At 35.6% G+C, this 19559-nt stretch overlaps 1 protein-coding gene across 1 annotated transcript in view; it reads right to left on the bottom strand.

Moving 5' to 3' along the window:
• The window catches only part of ADAMTS19 (ADAM metallopeptidase with thrombospondin type 1 motif 19), a 223829-nt gene that overhangs the window by 15242 nt on the left and 189028 nt on the right, over positions 1–19559 (bottom strand). Inside the window, exons 19-21 of the mRNA XM_011362252.2 lie at positions 16800–16935; positions 12552–12756; positions 9669–9821 (exon numbers count right to left, since the gene is read on the bottom strand). Of these exons, the coding sequence (XP_011360554.2) occupies positions 9669–9821; positions 12552–12756; positions 16800–16935 (494 nt within the window). The remainder of the gene's footprint in view (positions 1–9668; positions 9822–12551; positions 12757–16799; positions 16936–19559) is intronic.

The raw sequence follows: 19559 nt of genomic DNA, 5'->3' as shown, positions 1-19559 counted from the left end.
AGGAAATTGGGAGTAGGATATGGTTTGAGGACATACAATGAGGAATTTCCTTTTAAATACACAAAATTTGAGAAACTGTTGGCATGCCAATGACAGTCCTAGGGCAGCTGAAGTTCGAGATGAGAATAAAGATCCAGGCCCCCTCAACTCCCTCTAACTCGGTCCTGATCTCACCGAACTCTCTTAAAAATACTTCCTTCTCTTGTTTCTCCTGATTTCCCTCCTTCTCCTTTGCATGGCCCTTTCTCTGTCGCCTTTGCTAGCAGCACTTTTTCTCCCACATGCCTGTAAAGGGAGTTTTTTAAGGCAGTATCTTTCCTTCTGTAGCTGTACTCTCCTTCATGTATTTCTACACTGTAAAAATGTAAACACCTTCAAAATTCATATTTTCACCCCATTCTTTTCCTCTCAGCTACTTATTAGACACAGTGTGTAATTCTTTTATGGGCACATGAAATATAATCCAAAAGAGAATTCATATCTTTCCCCTCCAACTCGATTCTTCTCTAGGGTTTCCTATCTCGTATCAGAACCAGCATCCACACAAGTTGTTTGGACCGGAAAGCTAACCTAGGAGTACTTCTTAACAACTAACACCTGCCCCTTTCTCACCTCCTCCACAGGTAATCACCCCTAATCCTGTTCATTTTAATCTCACAACCATTTCTCAAAGCCAACCATTTCTCCCCATCTCTACTGACACGACAATAGGAATAGCCAGCGTTTATTTAGTTACTACATATATGACACTATGCTAAGAACTTTCTATGGATTATTTTATTTGGAGTCATTAACTTATTTGTATAGCTGATCCAGACTTCAAACCCAGGGTTGTCTGACTCCATTCACTGAGCTGTCTTACCTCTCAAAGTTCCAAATCCTCTCCTCTCTCTAGAAATTCTCTAATAGTTTCTCAACACCTCTTTATATGCACAGAATCAATCATTTTTGAAACTGCAGCCTGAAAAAAGTATTAAAAATGTATGAGTTTTATTTTAATTTCAGACAGATACTGTCAATTTATAAAATTAAAAGTATTATGTGGATATGATAGAATTGTAAGCACAGAAGACATATCCCTCTAGTATTAATTCAAATAAACTGTTCTTTGTATATCTGTGCAGAAAATTTTTAATGTGTATAAAAAAATATGTGTAAATAACTGTAATTTCTACTATCTAACTCTTCTGCGTAACGTTTACTTAATAGTAGGTCTTGGGAAAATTTTCTCTTCTCATCAGTATGTAGTTACAAATATATTTTTTAAAAACTATAGTATCCCACTGTTTGAACATTGTTTTACGATTATGTAACTAGTGAATGGAAATATGGGTCATTTCCACATTTTTGTTGTTCCAATGAAACTGCAGTGAGCATTTTCATAAATACAGTTAGCAAATGGTTTGAGAGTGTCTGTCAGACAAATCTTTGGCAATAGAGTTGTTACAGAATGTGTGTATTTCAAAATGAGATCTCATTTTTTTACTTATCAGATTGTTAAAAAAAAAAGTTTGATAATATCCAACCTCAGAAGTAGTATGGGGAAACAGGTACACGGAAGCAAGTGGGCAGAACTGAGCAGAATCTGCTCCATTTATATGGAGCTTTCTGGTTGCCCTACATCTCTCAAATGTCTCAACCCAGTTCTCTCACGTTGCCTCTCTGAGCCCTGAAGTTGTGTGTGTGTGTGTGTGTGTGTGTGTGTGTGTGTGTGTGTGTGTGTACTTCTAAACATGTTTGTTGGTTTTATTTATTATACTACATGGATTTGTACATATTCTGTATACAGTATATACAAGGTTATAGACATATTTTTCCAAACCATTCTGCTATTTGTGTTTTGTCTTCTAAGGTCGATACTTCATTTTAAGTAGCTCAAATACTTTTTGTTGGACTATGCATATCACTGACATTGGATTACTACCTTGATTTGCATAGTTAGAGCATTCTGAAGTTCTGAGAGACCTACAGATGCTTTGGCACATGCCACAGATGTGGGGGTAGAGGTTGGGGGCCTAAGAAACTAGTCCTCTGCACATGAGGTGGATGCTGGCTGTGCACCCTGGCTGTGCAAAAGCTGGAGTGCCACCCAGGCACCTTAAAGTCAAACCAGAGACATGTTTGTTAAAACAATTTCCTTTTCATTATATTTTGTATCTAAAGAAGCCATATGATGCCTTTTTAACTGGTCATTTGCATATTTTTCTCACATTTTAAGGATGTCTTTCTCTGGTTGTCCTGGTGATCTTGTTATGCCTATCTCTGGAAATGCTCTGGTATTGGATGAATATATGCTGCACTGTATCTCAGTAAAAAATGCTTGATGCTAAGACTACTGATTTTAATTGTATAATATTCTTATCAAATTTCATTATAGTTTTCATTTCAAAAAAATCCCCCCTCCATCACATTCAATGTTCTCAAAATAAGCTTTGGCATGCTCCATCACCTACAGAGAACATTGAGAGTAATTTTTAACTCAATCATGTTTATTTACTGAATTACTCTCAGGTATTATATAGAAGGTGAAATTATAGATATCCTGGTATGCCGCATAAGAGCACTGATAGTATTATTTTAAGAGCCTAGTGATTTTTCAAAGATCTATAAGGACAGCATTATTAAGCGCTGGGGATTTAAAAAAAAATTGGCTTGCTTTTTCCAATCCAAAGGATGTTAAACATATGTTCTTATCTCTGTATTTAAAATATAATTCTACATGTATTTGCATATATAATATATACATTATATATATGAACACATATACGTATTCACATACACACATATATAAAGACAAAGAGACAGAGACGCTACCACTCTCTAAATTATAAATTTTCTCTATATAGAAGATATACACACATAGTATGTGTGCCTCATTCTTTTTAAGCTAATATATTCTATGTTCAATCATACCAGCCAAATGCATTTGACAACACTGAGTAATTTGATCATTGTGAAAATTATATATATGTAAAAGCAGTGCAAAAAATATCCCATTCTCTGGCTGTGCAAAGAGAGGCAAAAAAAAAAAAATTGATAGACAACAGTTTGGGGATTTTGTGGATGGTTTAGAAGAGCTATATTCTCCAGATAGAATGGTAAGTAGTAAGTTGTGTAAATGCTCAGTGATATATCAAAACAAAATAATTAAAAGTCTTTCTTGAGGAAAAGGCTCCTATTTATCGTTGAGTAATTTCTTCAGTGTAAACAGCTTACTCACAGACAAGTGAGCTTTCAAATAAATGTTCCTATAGTGCAAAACATCTCTTATTTAGGATATCTTAGGATAGATTTCTTCAGTGTCCAAATGTGAGCTATTCCCACAATCTCTGATTTATATAATTCATTGACTGATCCAACTATGATACAATTTCAGTATGATAGATTCATACTTGCTCAAATTTTCCTTTCTTATGAGATTATTTATAATTATAAAAATGATAAGCAGTTATTTTTCCAAATACCAAGATTTGTAGTCATAATTAGAATATAATTCTGAATAGAAATGATAATCCATGTCAAGAATAATTTCTAGATTTTAGATAACTTCAGTTTGGTTTCAATCTACAGTTTTCTCTAGTTTGAAAAAAAATTTACAAAACTTTGAAATTGGAATAATCTAATGTAAGCGTTCCCAAAGCATATTACACTAAATAACAAATTAGCTACCTGCTCTGCAAAAGTGATCTTTACTAAAAAGAAGAAAAGAGAAATGCTATTGTCTCTCTTTGTGATTTACCAAATACAGAAGAATGTTAAGGGATCTGAGAAGTCCTACAGTAAAAAGTATTTGTTTATCATTGTTTAACTATAGTATTTCTCATACATGGAGACCAAGAAATGAGTTTTCCACAGAATATAATTTTGGGAATGCAAGCTTCAAAAATTTGTAAACGATCATGAATTTAGTCTAATAAAAGTGATGACATTCAGGTCTTTGGTATACACCAGTTTTACAAATGTATCTATCTTTGACAATATACTTTCTCCATTATAGCAGTTCTCATTTTATTCATGCTTTTGTTCCCTAGTTTCAGCCGATACTTAACATTTTCTATTTTTACATTCTACTAGGGTATTTAATTTGGTTATTTGCTGTTGTTGCTAATTATTTATTTATATTTGAATGGGAAATCCTTCTAGCTTCCCTCTACTAACTTGTAATAACCCAGTTAGTTTTACTTTGATTAAAACCAGAGAGCTATATATATCAGATGAATTCTGGGACTTCCCGCACGTTGATTTTAATTGGCGTGGGGTATGCATCAGTGTTGGGTGAGTGCAGATATGTAGGAAGTTACAGTTCTAAGATCCTAGTCTGGTCATCGGGTGACAAGAAATCCCTCCTCTGGATTTCTGGATCTGGCTCCTTTGGACAATGCAAAAGCTCTAGGCTGCAGAGGTATATGATCAAAAATAGAGTGTTATCCAGTTATTCAGTTTAAGATATTCTTGATTGCATTGATTAAGATTAGTTTCTTTCAACAGTTCACCAAGTTTTCCTTCAGTGGATAAGTCACAACTGCAATAAGTCACAATTACCCGTCAATATTCATTTTAAGGAGTGACAAGCTTCTATTCAGCAAATAGAAGGCAGATTATCAGGCCAAGGGCCTTATGAGAGTTGGGGGGTAGCCTATTATAGTACTAATGCATTCAGAGCTTCAAATCCACATGATTTATCATTCTAAGAATCCATTGATTTACTGAATTATTCTCAGGTATTATAAGAATAAGAAATAAAATAATTTTTTTTCAGGGTTATGTGGAAAGGTGCAAACCAAGCCACATATATTGAATGTTGGCCAATCTGGACAAAGGTATGACAGGGTAATAAATCTTCTATTTGTCTTTCTAGACTTGTTTTAAGTATGTCAATAAGGAACTGTTTCTTTGATCTTGCACTTTCCTGTTGAATTGTTTTAATTTATTAATTATACAATGAGAACGCTTTAAGGTTATAATGCTTGATTATGCAAAGCCCCTTCAAGAGAGATCTGGCATAATTTACTTGATTAATTTGAAATTCTATTTCTGAGTTTCTTTTTAAAAATTAGAGTACTAAGTACTTAGGAAAAGGCACACTTATTTTCCTGTAATTACTAGAGTCCTGGGACAATATAATACACCAGATGGATTTCAGTAACATCTGTACTACGTGTGGTAAGACAATTAGTTTTACTAGAAATAATCCAGATATATGCAGGTCTTTCCCAGTTACAGAAATAAACTATTACACAATCAATATATTCTGAGTTTCAGCCATGGCATTGTTTTCAGAGAAAATGCAAACAATTATTGTAAAACATCACTTTGGGATCTGTAACCACATGGAACTAGAAAATCTTCTCTATGAGAATGACTTCAGAAACAGTGGAATTCTTATTCACTTAAATGCAGTTTTTATAGTCTGCAAGCATGTATTCAGTCTGATATATTTCCCCTATTCATTAGGAAGAATTACCTTAGTTTTTGGATTCTTCTTCTATCTAACTCCTCTTCCATTCAACTGAATATACTGAATATAATTGTGGTTTCCTTTTTCAGGAAAAGTTCAAAAATGCCTTGTTATTCTGCAAGCTTTATATTCACCACTTCTAAACAAAGATATTCCATACTATCTGTAAAATTAAATCATCCAAAATGATTTACAGTGCTTCCAGCATTATTTTGAATTATATCATCGAAAAAAGACTCAATCTCTCATCCAAAAATCTATTAACCATGTCATGTGGCCAAAACTATTCATTTCCCAGAATTTTAAAGGATTAAATTAAATTCAAATTGTAGAGTATGAATTTATTCTAAAAATAGACCAAAAATAATTATGTGCCATTCTAAGGTGTTTTGTTGTCATCATAATTCACCTGAATAAGTATAAACCACTTGTTAATACTGCACAGAAAAGTTAACTCTATAAAAGCTTCATGAAGGACCAAATTCTGTTTAACAGGTAGGTATATAAAGCAATATTCTTTTATTTGCTCCTCTACTGGCCTCCAATAATGAAAACAAGAAGTTGTAGAAGTTCAAATAAAGGCAGAAAGGCCAAATTCAAGCATTAAAAATAGCATTTCATTAAACATAAGGGACTATGTTATTTTTAAAGTCAGCGTTCTATACTTAGGAGAGTTTAAATGAGTAAACACAGATTTATACTGCCAAAAAACATATGGGTTTACTGTGCTCTCTCAGGAAAAACCCTAAAGCTATATCTGTATCAGAGATACAGTCAGAATGTGGCATATAACTGGGTCAACGGTTAACCCCGGCCAGAGCAAAGCGACCACATTGTTTGTCTTCTATTTTTGCTAACTTCCTGGTCTCGATGAAATAAACACAAGCACTGTTCAACAAAGACTGCATTACATCTACTTAGAAATCAGAGGTAATACTTTTATGTCAGATTTTTCTCTTTGAGTATACCTGGATCTATATTTTTCCCTCTCAAGCTGAGGCAGTTTTTCCACTGTTTATACAAAACCACCAAAACATAAATGCTAGAAACCACAAAGCTGATACGAATGCAATGAACACAGTTTGAGGCATAAAGCCATATTCTTAGTAAGCCTCTGTCTAGCCAATATTACCTTAGCCAATAGTGGTCAATGACTTTTAGACAGTGATTCTCTAGTAATTTATCCGTAGTATCGAGGAAAAAGGAGGGTTTCAGAGCTAGACTTTATGGATAGTCCATTGAATATTCTAGATTAAAGAATCCTAGGCTGAATTTTAAGTTCTTGTTTGCTTATCAATAGTTTAAATATATTAGTAGAATTTGAGTGAAACTAGCAGACTAAGTGACCTCAGAAGAGCCCAGAAATCCACCCACAACTGCACACATATACTGCTATTCTTATTGCAGGGTCAGAGATGATAAGAATAAGAGATCTACATGTTTCCTCTGTCCATTAATATTTTAATCATTGAAACTTAAAAATCACAGCATTATTTTGTTCTCTTAATTATTTTGGGATGGTCTTCATTTTAACATGAAAGTGATATCTTAGGAGTAAACAAGGAGAGGTGACATTGACATGGAGCCACTGGCTTTAATATGTGCATGCTGTTTGAATCTGTAATGCCAAGATTTAGTTACGAATGAAGGAGAAAACATCTTTAAGGAGAAAAGCAGACTTATATAAAGAGGAAAAAAAATGCAACATACTGGATCTTCTAAACAAATAAACAAACAGTCCAACAAACAAAGGTAAAAAGTCATGGAATAAAGATAAATATTTATTGTGGCTATCCATTTCTTTCCTTACAATGGTTATGTTCTAGCTGGGTAGCAATATAGTAATGCAACAAAATTAGTGTGAAGGAATTAAATCCTGGTAGATTTAAAAATTACATCATTCATGTAAATGTGGTAAAATGTTTAAATATATTTCTCAGGCTTAGCATGAAAAACCAAAGTTAACATTTTCTATGACCTTCCAGTTAATTTTGATTTTGCTTAAGATTTAACCAGAGGCTACATAATAGGCACAATTTAACTAATAGTAATGGTATTTATCATACAAATAGAATTTGTTAGCATTAGCTGCAATGTAGGAGCTTACAATTCTGTGTCATAAATTACAATAAAACCTGGATCTTCTACTTTTTGCAATTATCATTTTTGTGGGTTTTTTGTCGTTAACTGGAGGTTAACAACATTTATCACTTAGAATATTTCTATTAATTAATAAAGTTGGAAAAATACAGCTTATCTATTTTAGTGATTTTAAAATTTGTCCTTAGAGCAGAATCATTTCATTTAAGGAAAACACCCAGAATTTTACTAGCCAAAATAAATAAAAGCAGAGTTCTTACAACTGCAAGTGAGCAATAGGTGACCCCACACCCCTCCAACTAGTATTTTATTTTCTCATCCTATTTTATACTTTCAGTATTGAATGAAGAGTTTATATATACATATAGCTAGAAAATAATAGTAATGTCTAATTTCTTTATTTCACTCATACAGAAACAAAGACACAAAGGTATTCAAATTAACCAGTTTGGCCATCTGCACAATGAGATAGTCCAAACTGTCCCCATGTCTCCTGAGTTCCAAATCATTGTCTCTTCCTATCACCCCACTCTATTTTTTTCTCTTACAGTTAGGGAAGCATAAACCCTGAACATTAAAAAAAAAAAAAGTTATCCGTGGTTAATTTAGAATTCTCTAAAAGTTGTTTTAGAGAAGTTGTTTACTGAAAGTTGTTTACTCTGAAGGAAGAGTTTCCTTATATGATTCAGCAATTAAAAGCTGCATGGATTGGGCTAAACATTTCCCAATTCCATAATCAGGGATTAATTTACATAGTTTACTAACGCACCCTTTAAGAGTCCCAATACTCTGAATGCTGTCAGTAGTGGAAAGAAAGTACAGTTTACTAAAAACTCAGATGCCATGTTAATATGTAAACTTGTGTTAGGGAGGAAAGGCATAAATAATCACAAGAAAACAGATTTTAAATGTTACAGATTTCTTTTGGGGCAACACTGGGCAAACTGGCTAAACACAGTACATTATACAATGAAAAGAATCTTCTAGAATGTCTTTTAGTGTTATTGAATAGCCACCATACTCCCCACCATGCCCTGGCAGGCCCCCTTTTTTTCATTTATATAATAAAAGGGAAGGAGAAAGGATTTATTATCTCTCTTCTAAGGCCTGGAATTTTATGATCCCATGACAACAGGAATATAATATCACAGCTAAATGTGTCAAGGCACTGGGGATCAATTGGTTAATACTTATATTTCTGAGAACTAGTATTTAAGAGCCGTTTTCACCTAGATATGATCAGAATTTTATCTTAAACCATGAAATTTATTAATACTTTGTAGAGTGAACATGTGACTATTTTCTACAGCTCATTTATATATAACTTTACTTTATTCATAAATTTTAAGTAAGCATTATTATTATCACGGTATTAAACTTACTGTTCAACTGCCAATGAATAAATTGTGTCCACTTGATTTGACCAAAGGCTTCAAGAATTGTGTTCCTTCCCACTTTTTCTAAACACAACCCCAGTGTTGGTGGGAAAAAGAATGCCTTTTACCTACTATGATGGGAATTTCTTTGCTTAGTTCTGGCGATACTTTCCTTAGTTCTATTTTAAATTGACTTATTCAATAGTATTCTACTTATTAGATAGGTTTTATGCAAAAATATTTTGACGAACAACTAGCAACAAAACAACAAAAATTGTATTTTTGAGAGCTTTGTTTTTTTTGTTTGTTTTATTTGTTTGTTTTTAATTAATTTATTTTTTTATGGTGACATTGGTTAACGAAATCCAGTAAGTTTCAGCTGTACACTTTAGCAGTAAGGCATATATATATTTACACTGTGTGTTCACCTCCCATAGTTAGATTTCTTTCTGTCATCACATATTTGACCCCCTTTACCCTGTCTACTTCCCCCCTCTTTTGTATCAAAATTGTGTTAAGTGCTTTATATATTTTATCTTATTTAACCTGTAAGGCAGTTTTATAGAGATCATGATCACAACAGACAGGCAGGATTTGAACCTGGGATGTACACATCCCACGATCTTTACCTCTACTCTCCATCTCTCCTAAATGTCATACTGCATGGTAATGATATCCATGGCAATGCCGACATTATTGAAACTAACACTAAGAATGTACAGAATGATTCTCACCTTAGACCAGTCACCCATTCGCCACACGTAGCATTTCGAGTAATCCTCACAGTCCTCAGCCTCCCTGGGTCTGGTGGAGAGGACGCATTTCTTTCTAGGGTTAGTACACCTCACGGTCCGGTGACGGACACCTTTGCCACACTTGACCGAGCACTGGAAGATAACATCAGAGTTTGGATAAAGTCAATGACTAGGAGATACAGTCGAATGAGGAAATTTTGTTGAGTATTGGTTCTAATCATCTCTCATAAGCCTATAACTCACATAAAGGCCAAGTAAAGAATAAAGAAATAAAGAATAAGGAGAACAGGCTATGTACCAGTATCAGAGGGTAGATGGAGCTTAGGGCACAGTGTTGGAGGTGAAAGGATTTCAGCAACTCAGAACCATTAGTGCAGACCGTAGTAAAACATAAGGATTATTTTTAACAGATAATATACAATGATCAAATGTAAATACTAAATTTGATTGAGATCAAATTTTTACATATATTACGTAATAAAATCATTATTTTAGTTTTGCTAAGATTTACTCTGTTTTAGCCTTAAGAAATGTTTGTAAAAAATGACAATTTTTTAAATTAAATTTTTCGGAGTGACATTGGCTAATAAAATTATATAGGTTTCAAGTGTACAATTCAATAATATGTATAGTGCATTCTATGTTCACCACCCAAAGTTAAATTTCCTTCCATCACTATGTATTCAATCTCCTTTACGCTTATCTACCTTCCTTTGCCCCTCTTTCCCTCTGGTACCCATTAAACTGTTGTCCGTGTCTATGAGTTTTAATTTTTTTAATTTGTTCATCTTGTTCATTTGTTGCTTTCAATTTCTTATTGAATGTCATTTTTCACAAACTGTTCTTAAAGCTAAAACAGAGAAAATCTTAGCAAAAATAAACCAAAGAATTCCTTTACATAATTATATACCCCTAGAAATCATTCTAAATGGCTGTATGAAATGAAATATAACTTGGTTCAAAAATAGTTTACTTCATAAATAACTGATGCTTGATTGACAATGATGACATAACAGATACAAAACACACATGTATATTCCACCAGTCTCTTAGGTGCAACTTACCCTGTCATTTACATTTAAGCTTCCCATTATGGAATATGTATAAAGTTCTCAGTTTTACAAAAGTACACATCATCACTGAATATCTACTATCTGGACACACGAACCAAAATGGCATTGGGTGGGACAGGGGAGGGTGAGGGAAATGAGAGCGATGGCAAAACTTGAAAATCTAATTTATATTTGCATCTCAAAAAGGTCTAAAGAAAAAGGTGGAGGCAAACATTTAGCAATGATGGAGTATAGGAGTAACCATGCAGATTCCAACAGTTGTGTTCCTGAAAACTTGGAGTTAATGTTCCTGAGCATGGAGTTAATGATGCATTAAATATACTGAATTTTGCACAAATAAGTAATTATCTCATAACTTAAGGCTTGTGTTTGAATATATTGAGCTTTCAAGTAGACTACATGTGTGATTTGGCATTTTAATATTTATATTTTTGTTTTTTGCAATTGAAACTAACCCTGACCCATAAAATCAATTTTTAAATTAAATCAAAACAAGAGGGCCATCTTTTAATTGGCATATTGCATTAAGACACATCATTTCACCCAGCTGGTGCCAAAATCTGTATAGTAGAATATTTCTGACCCATTTCCTCCTGAAGAGTTTGCCAAACATTATGGTTAGGCTGGAGGTGGGGTATTTTTGTTTCCCTGATCCTCATGTGAATCTTCTCTCCAGATCGAACTGACTCATACGGATGTAAAACTGAATAGTGCATTCATTCTCAAAAGTACACATTACACATGAAGAAGAATCTACTAAACAGCGAGGTATAGCTCAGGAAAGTAAAACAACAGAAAGTCACATTATTTGCTAATGTGCTTTTGGGGACATTGGGTTCATTGAAGAATATTTACAAATCCTATTATGTAAGCTACTTTATCATCATGTTCGAAAGAATGGGTACTTCCTGCAACCTAGCATTTCTTATTTGTCATTTTATATCTTATCTAATATTCTGAAATTAAGCCATGGATTATTTGGCTCTGGCTATGTGTGTGCATTGGTTTTTCAACATGTGTATAAGAATAGAAATGTGAGTATGTGTGCACGTGTGCATGCTCCCACATACTCACCTAATATGTTTCAGAGCAGCCAGGAGATATGACTGGTGTTTATTATTATCTAAAGATATGAGCCATGAAAACAGAAAACAAAGCATACAGTTTGGCACAGAATACACCCATATGCTACACGCTATAAGCTAGTGGGTGTGTGGTGCAGTGAGTTAGACAGCACCGGGTTCAAATACCAGCTCTACCACTTAGGTAGGCCTTTGGGTAAGCTATTTAATTCCTCTGAGTTATATTATAAAATGATAAAACTGTTAACTTTCTTGCATTGGTGATTGAATATAAACAATATACTAAATATGAAGTAAAAACACAGTCCTGGCTCACAGGAAATGATTGTTACATGTTAATTCCTTTCTTCTCCTTTCCCTTTTAAATGTTCAAGGATAGATAATAAGTCAAATGTGTATTTTAATATGTGCCCACTTAAGAGTATATTCATGACATATAAATGAAAAAGTTAAATTCAAAAACATATAAAATATGCTCTTAATCACGTTACCATATTTACAGAATAAAGAGTAAATAATTTTGTTCCTGTTTTCAAAATTATTTATAATGAGCACATAGATTTTTTTTTTATTATCAGCAAAATCATTAGATGGCATTGAAAAATATCAACTGTTGTGCAGAGAGATTCTGAACATGATACGACATGATCTTCTACAAGCCAAGAGTAAAAAAAAGAAAAAGGAAAATAAACGGGTGTGTACTGCACCTCTGACCACACTCCTGCCTCCCACACGGTCATGCAGTCCTGGCCCTCGCAGCGCTGGGCAGAGGCAGGCTTAGGCCCAGCACAGTCCCTCTCCCGGGCCCTAACCAGAGTTCCATTGCTCAGTTGCTGGGTACACGCCACTTGTCTGCTCTGCATCCCTTTTCCACAAGTTCGTGAACACGGGGTCCATTCTGTCATCATCCATCTAAAATTAAAGCAGAAGTCACTAAAACAAGTTAACGATATCTACCATTTCTAATGAACTGGGATTTCCCCTCAAGACTAGGCATTTAAACAACGCTTCAAATATATATCAGGAAGGAAGTAAGGCCTATGCTGGAAGAGTGATTCATGAAATTTGGTATTCGAATGATTCCTGTCAATGAATCACCCTCTGCATTTCCCACGATCTGGACAACCTTATAGGGGGATCTGAATCCCCCACTACACTACCTGCACAATCCTGTCAGAGCCTGAGCTGAATTCTGGGTTCCTTACGAGGTGCACTTTCTTAAAACAATACATAACAGCTGGCTAAGTTTCCACTTTCTCATTTGTAAAACTGTTAGCATACCATCTGACATACAATAAGCATTCAGTATATAGTATATACTATACATCTTACAGCGTATTTATAAATCACTTATACGTATTTATAGATTTCTCTAGCTTCATCACCCACTTAATTAGAAAACAACCATATGCTCAGCTTGTTCCCCAAACACTTTCTGTATTCACTTCATGGCACTTTCTTGTGGGGCATCCGCTGCCGAGGTCCTTGACAGCCAGTTTCCTCCTAGAAGGGCTTCTCCATCCAACCCCCCAGGGACTGTGTTCTCTCCTCTGCCCTCTGTCACCTGGCTTGTGGCTCTCACATAACACTTATTAGATATTTTCTAGGGAAGCGGAGGAGCTCAAAGCTACCTATAGGACTTAATCTCCTTTTCCTGATTAGCAAATAAGGCCTTCAAAGGCAGACATCAATGCCTTATTCTTCTTTGCACCCATAAAACTTTTTATACAATAGCTTTGCATTAAACATTTCTTGAGATGGAATTTATATTTCTTTCCCTGTTTTCTAGAAATAGCCTCACTTCTTTCAAATTTACTTGAGCCCATGTGTTCTTGGCAATGAGCCAAAGTTTGAGATGTTATACCCTCTGACAGCCTAGTTTTCTTGTCTGTATGATGGTTTAATTCTAAATAATTCTAAGCTTCTGTTATTGAAAATTTTTAAAAATTCATGATAACATCTGCACTCCAGTAACGTCTCTAGCAAGGTTCTCGTCTGTGGGCCTATCAAATATGATGCAGACCTACCATTTTGCTTTGGAGTCCTCAAGTGGATTTTTCCTAAAGTGTACATTTATCTTCCAATTTCATTTAGCTTCTGCTTCATCTTTCTGCTTAAGGATACCCATGCTATAAGCACAACGCTTTAAGCACATCTTTGGACTTTCTCCCCAACTACGGAATCCAGAAGACATTATTAAAAAGGAAAATATCTGCAATTTCGTGGAACCTCATATTTTTAAAATAAAATTAATTTTAGAGATCCCTCATATAATGATAAAAAGTTACTTTTTTCCATTCCTTGTGAAAACCGCTCAAAAATAAGAACTACCATGCAAAATGTATTGTAATGAGAGAAAACATTTGTATTATAGAATTTATCTAACTTGGAATTATCCTATTTCTTTATCTTTAAGATTCTTTTTTACAAAGCTATTTGCTAGTGCATCTATATATTTTATATTTGGTACATAGAGTTCCATTAGACCAGTTGGTGACTTTTTCAATAAATGGGAACGAAAATTAGAATGAGTCTTACTAGGGCGGGACAAAGAAGAGGCAGGAGAAATAAAGGTTGTGCGATGCCAGTAAGCCTTGGAAAGCCTTCCTGTGATGACCCTTAAGAATCGCCCATGTTCGTATCTTACTTGCCAAAATTTTGGTTAACCTCACTGACATTGCTTCTCGGTGGGTCACAATATACTGCCTCCTTTTCCAAGAAGGAAAATACTAATAAAGACTTCTAGTCTCCAGCTGTAAAACTAATTCCTCACTCAGAAATGTACTGACCTTTTAAAACTATTCATTTTACCAAGTCATTATCGAGGCATTTTCTCCCACTATAACTGAGGTCAGTGAATGAACAGCAAATGGTGTACACTGCACACTGCGATCCTTCACTGGCTGAGTGAGGGAGCGACAACTACACGTAGTCCTCCACTCCAGCTCATCCAAGATTCCTGATCTGTCACAAAAAGCCATTGTTCTTTCATCCGTGTGGAAAAGTTATATGGTATATAAAACAAATGTTTTCAAATATTTTAATAAGTTACTTAACACAAGGGAAATTAGCATTTTAGTATCTATTAAAAGAAATAAAGAGAAGATAATTCTTAGGAATAATAATGACAAAAAGGATCTGGGTTCTTTAACTGATAGGGCGAAGGCCAAAAACACTGCTTCTTTATCTATCCAACACTAAATGCAAATGACCCAAGGACCTGACTGTAGGTAACAGTAATTCCTTAAGTCACCCTTCTTGTTGATTACTACACTGCTTTCTAAAAAAGCTTAATTTGTTGACCTATTTATGGAGTTAGGCTGAAAAGCATGGAGACGGGCAGGTGTATAACATTACTGAAAGTATTGTAATGTACTTTTATCTCTTGCACATTCTTTTATTTATCATTCTTCTGTCATATTATTTAGAAGCATATTTTTGCCTGGGGGAGGGGTAGGCTTGTTAGAGCAGGAATGCGGAGAGAAGGAAAGGTTGGTAATCAATTTTTTACACCTGAGACACAATGAATCTACAGAAAAGCAAGTCTCAAAATGTCAGCTTTGTAGAAGAAAAAAGGATTTTCCAAATTCTTTTAAGCTCTCATTAACATTGCACGAACCAGATCCGAAGGGCTTCCTGAGTTTTGCAATAAGCAGAAATTGAGGAAACTCAGGATACAGTGCTTTTTCAGAAGAGGTAGGGGTGGGGTTAGGAAAACAGAAGAACTGGGCACTAGCCTGCATGGCACTCATTCCCAAAGAGATTACTGAAGACAGAAAAGCCTGGAGTTAATTGGCAACTTCGTCCCCGCCCCTTTCACTGACCATACTTACTCACTGTGATGCAGGGTTATGAAGATGCTATTAGCTATAGATCGCTACAAAGCTCCAAATTCTTTGTATATCCAAGTTGCAGAATGTAAAACTTCACTGATTCCAATGCAGAAACTATTGTGAGAGGAGACTGATGCTCTGCTTGACTCCCTAAGGACTCACAACTACACGCTAACTCATTGAGCTTCTACAAACCTCTGAGTGTCAGGATAGAAAGGTTCCTATTCTCATATTCTGGAGGAATCAATCCAGTTTCATTCTTTTTGTTATTCTATCCCTACAAGTTTTCAGGACTTTTGACACTGGGGCTTAGTCCCACTCAAGCTCAACATCAAGTTTTTCAGAAGCCCTGTGATGAAGACCATTGTAAACGGCCTTGCTGCTAGCCTGCTCTAAAATTATACTAAGGTTCCACTCGTTTGTCTCTGAAGGTTACTAAAACATGGCTTCTTTCTACTCCACTGTCAGCTGCTCAGCACTGCTGTTTTTGTCCTCTACTCATGAGTTTCTTGCCTCCTTTGTTGCCTAATACTCACTGGGGAAGTCACAGGGGACGAAAGCAACTAACTGTCCAGTACCTAGGACCCAGGTCAGGAATCCGGTGACAAGAAGTCAGGAGTCAGGCAGTTTGTGTTGGGAATTCTGGGAGAAGCAAGGGTCCAGGTGAGGATCCAGAAGGACCACACCGTCCCCAAGGTTAAGCAGGGGACTGGGTCTCAGTCAGTCCTGCTTTGGTTTACATCACCCTTGGCAAGTCCCAAAACACCATTTCAAAGAATTCAGGAATGAATAGCTCCATTCAACCCAATAACCAGATTTCTGAAGAGCTGACCAACAGGTTAACAAGCAATTTTAATGACTCTCCCTGATCCCAACTAGCAGTGGTTTTCACACTGTGGAGAGCTCAGTTCCAGGGAAGGCGAATCCAAGCCTGGATGCATCAATATTCATTCCATCAATTCTTTCTTTCTGAGGCCTTGCTTACTTAAAACCTTATATTTTGGTACAGATCCCTTGCATTGTTTTCACGAAACTGTGATTTCAATAATATTTTGAGTGTGTTTTAAAGACCAGCAATGTCATGGCCAAACAAAGCCTTAATGAGTGGTGGGATAGGGTCACCTAGTTTGGCATGGTTGCTCGTTGCACTTGCGAATCTGTGGCTCTGGCTTGGTCAAGTATTTGCATTTCTTGTTGTCTACGATGCTGATGTTTTTGTTCATGATTTTTGTGCAAGACACTGTTGTCTTCCTTTCTCCTGAAAAGAACAAATAAACATAAAGAAAAGTTATTATAAGGCCTTTGTCTAATGGATGTAGGAGGTGTTCACAGGCTTGTTATAATTTTCGTAGATATTTTAGACAAATTTTAGGTTAAATCAATGAAGATGATATTATTTACATAACAAAATGTATCTCTAGGCTTAAGGAAGACAAATGGCGATTTTTGCCTCGTTAGATATTAAATGACAAGTTTGATATTACAAAAAGATTGTGGCACCATAAGTTCACAAGATAATAATGAAAGATGTTGTAAAGAGCTATGCCATCTTTTGGCATTAAGTGATGAAAAGACGTATTTGCATAACGCCCATGTACTTTTACGAAAGCATATGAACACGCATGTAAACATGTATTCACCTTTTTCATTCGGTTATACATCATCAGTGCTCTGTGGTAAGTTACAAGCAGCAAACTTAATTTGAGTATGACTCAGATAAAGACTCCAAGAACTCTAGAAATCCTCATTCCCTAATGATTGTAATGTTCTCTAAGAAAAGCCATGGGACTCTTACCATTTTTCACCAGATTTCAAAAAACTGACTTTTCTGCTTTCTCTAGTATGATAAAGTCTGAATATAGGAAGTAAAAATGACCACTTGTATGCTGTATTCATTTTTCATAAAGCCCTATACACACACTTGTTTATAACCTTTTATTATTTCATCTTACACTTTAAAAAGCCTACCAAATATGTGCTCATTCTGTTTCTCAGCAAAAGTCTAAATATCTACATAAGATTTAGTAATCTAATTTAACTTACAGTCTGACATTACAAAATAATTATATCAGCCAACAATTTCTAAAGCCATACAGATCACGGAGGATTAAGAAATAAAATCACAAGTCTTCTGGACACTGTTGAAAGGCCCATTAGTTAGGGTCCTGTGACTGCCTTGCCATGATGCTTAGGAAGCTCAGAGTGTTCCTGCTGATCATGCCAAATGGGACAGCCTGGGCTGCTGGCAGAGAGGTCTCTCTGTTATTTAATTAACAGAGAGGGAAGGCTGGCATCAAGGGAGGAAAAAAGACAGGATGGAGAGGGAGAGAGAGAGAGAAAGTGAGAAAGAGAAAGAGTGAGAGATACTTTAATAATTTTTGAATATCTTTTACTTTGACTTGAATGGGGGGTGGTGTGGAGAGAAACGATGGGTAGCCAAGTAGAAGGCAAAAGACAAGTGCAGGGTCAGGATTGTCACCTGATTTTCCTCTCAACAACACTGAGCATAGTTCTGACAATCTGTAGTACACAAACATGACTACATCTATATACATATGTGGATTAACTAATAATATATCTGTAGTTATTGCATATCACATAATTGAAAACATTTAGATCTTCAGTTGTATCTTCTAGCATAGGCAGCACCATGTTGGCCAAATTATTCCCTGTCTGGAGAATCCCAAGGTTCTGATACAATGCAATTATTTTATGGGAAGTCAGGCAGGTAAAAGGCCCTTACCCTTGAGTGGGAGAAGGTGTGCCTCCAACCAGGACCACACAGCATTCTGCGACTGTGCACTACTGGGCCAATAAGGGGAAGGGCCAACCACAGAATAGGAAAAGGTGCCTCTTAGGACATACGGATTAGGAAAGAGTCATGCCCTCTGGCAGATGAATTAGCAAACAGTGTTCCTTTCTGCACACAGAAGGGTGCACAGCTTGGCAAGTGACTTGCGGTCGGCGGGCCGAGGACTTTATAGGGGCCCCAGCTATGTCTCAGAGGTCCTTCAGCCTGACCTGTGCTGCTCATGCAGCCAGGAAATCTGAGGCTAACTTGTGGGAAAAGGCAACCTTTCATGCCCCAGAGGTACTCTTAGGGGCTGTCCAGACTATTTTGTCCTTGTTAGGTCAAGAAGGGTGGAGTGTGGCATTAGACTTAATCATAGTAGTGTTTAATACCCACCAATTTTACATAATTTTCAAATAAACTGCTAGAGAAGCAGAAATGACTTATTTTGTTCATTCTCTTTTCACAGAGAAAACTGGCCCCACAAGGTAGGAGTTATCTAAATATAAGAATTTGGGACACATTTTTGGTCAAGTTCCTGTTAATTTTCAATGCATCAGGTGTTCCTCTATAACCTGATGCAGATATTAAATAGACATTATGCCAATTTTGCATAATGCTAGCATATGTAACTATTATTTCTACATTACAATGATGCCAGCTAAAAGTAGGATTAAAAATATTACTTTTATAAAATACAAATGTTACTTTTAAAATCTAATTTAAAGCCTTCACAATCATAAGACACTCTTTTGCAAAACAGATGCAGTTGCCTAAGCTAATTTAAATAATGGCTTTTTGCCAACTACAACACAAAAAGACGACAGATACTATCCAGAAGGCTTTTGCTGAACATATATGTAGTCACGGAATAAATAACTCAGGGCTAATTATACTGCATTTATTTCCTTTTTCAGAAAATATCTATCCTTAACTACATTAGCCCAGAGCTAACGTATTGAGCTATTGAAAAAAATCTTTTAAGTATAAGTATTGATATATCAAAAAGGATAAAGCTATCAGCACCGTTTCAGGGAGCGCCTGAGTGGTGCTCTAAGAAAGCTTGAAGGCATGCAAGTATGAATTGGGAC

The sequence above is a fragment of the Pteropus vampyrus genome, unplaced genomic scaffold, assembly GCF_000151845.1.
Source record: "Pteropus vampyrus isolate Shadow unplaced genomic scaffold, Pvam_2.0 Scaffold74, whole genome shotgun sequence".
NCBI lineage: Eukaryota > Metazoa > Chordata > Mammalia > Chiroptera > Pteropodidae > Pteropus > Pteropus vampyrus.
This window is presented reverse-complemented; position numbering and strand designations above follow the sequence as displayed.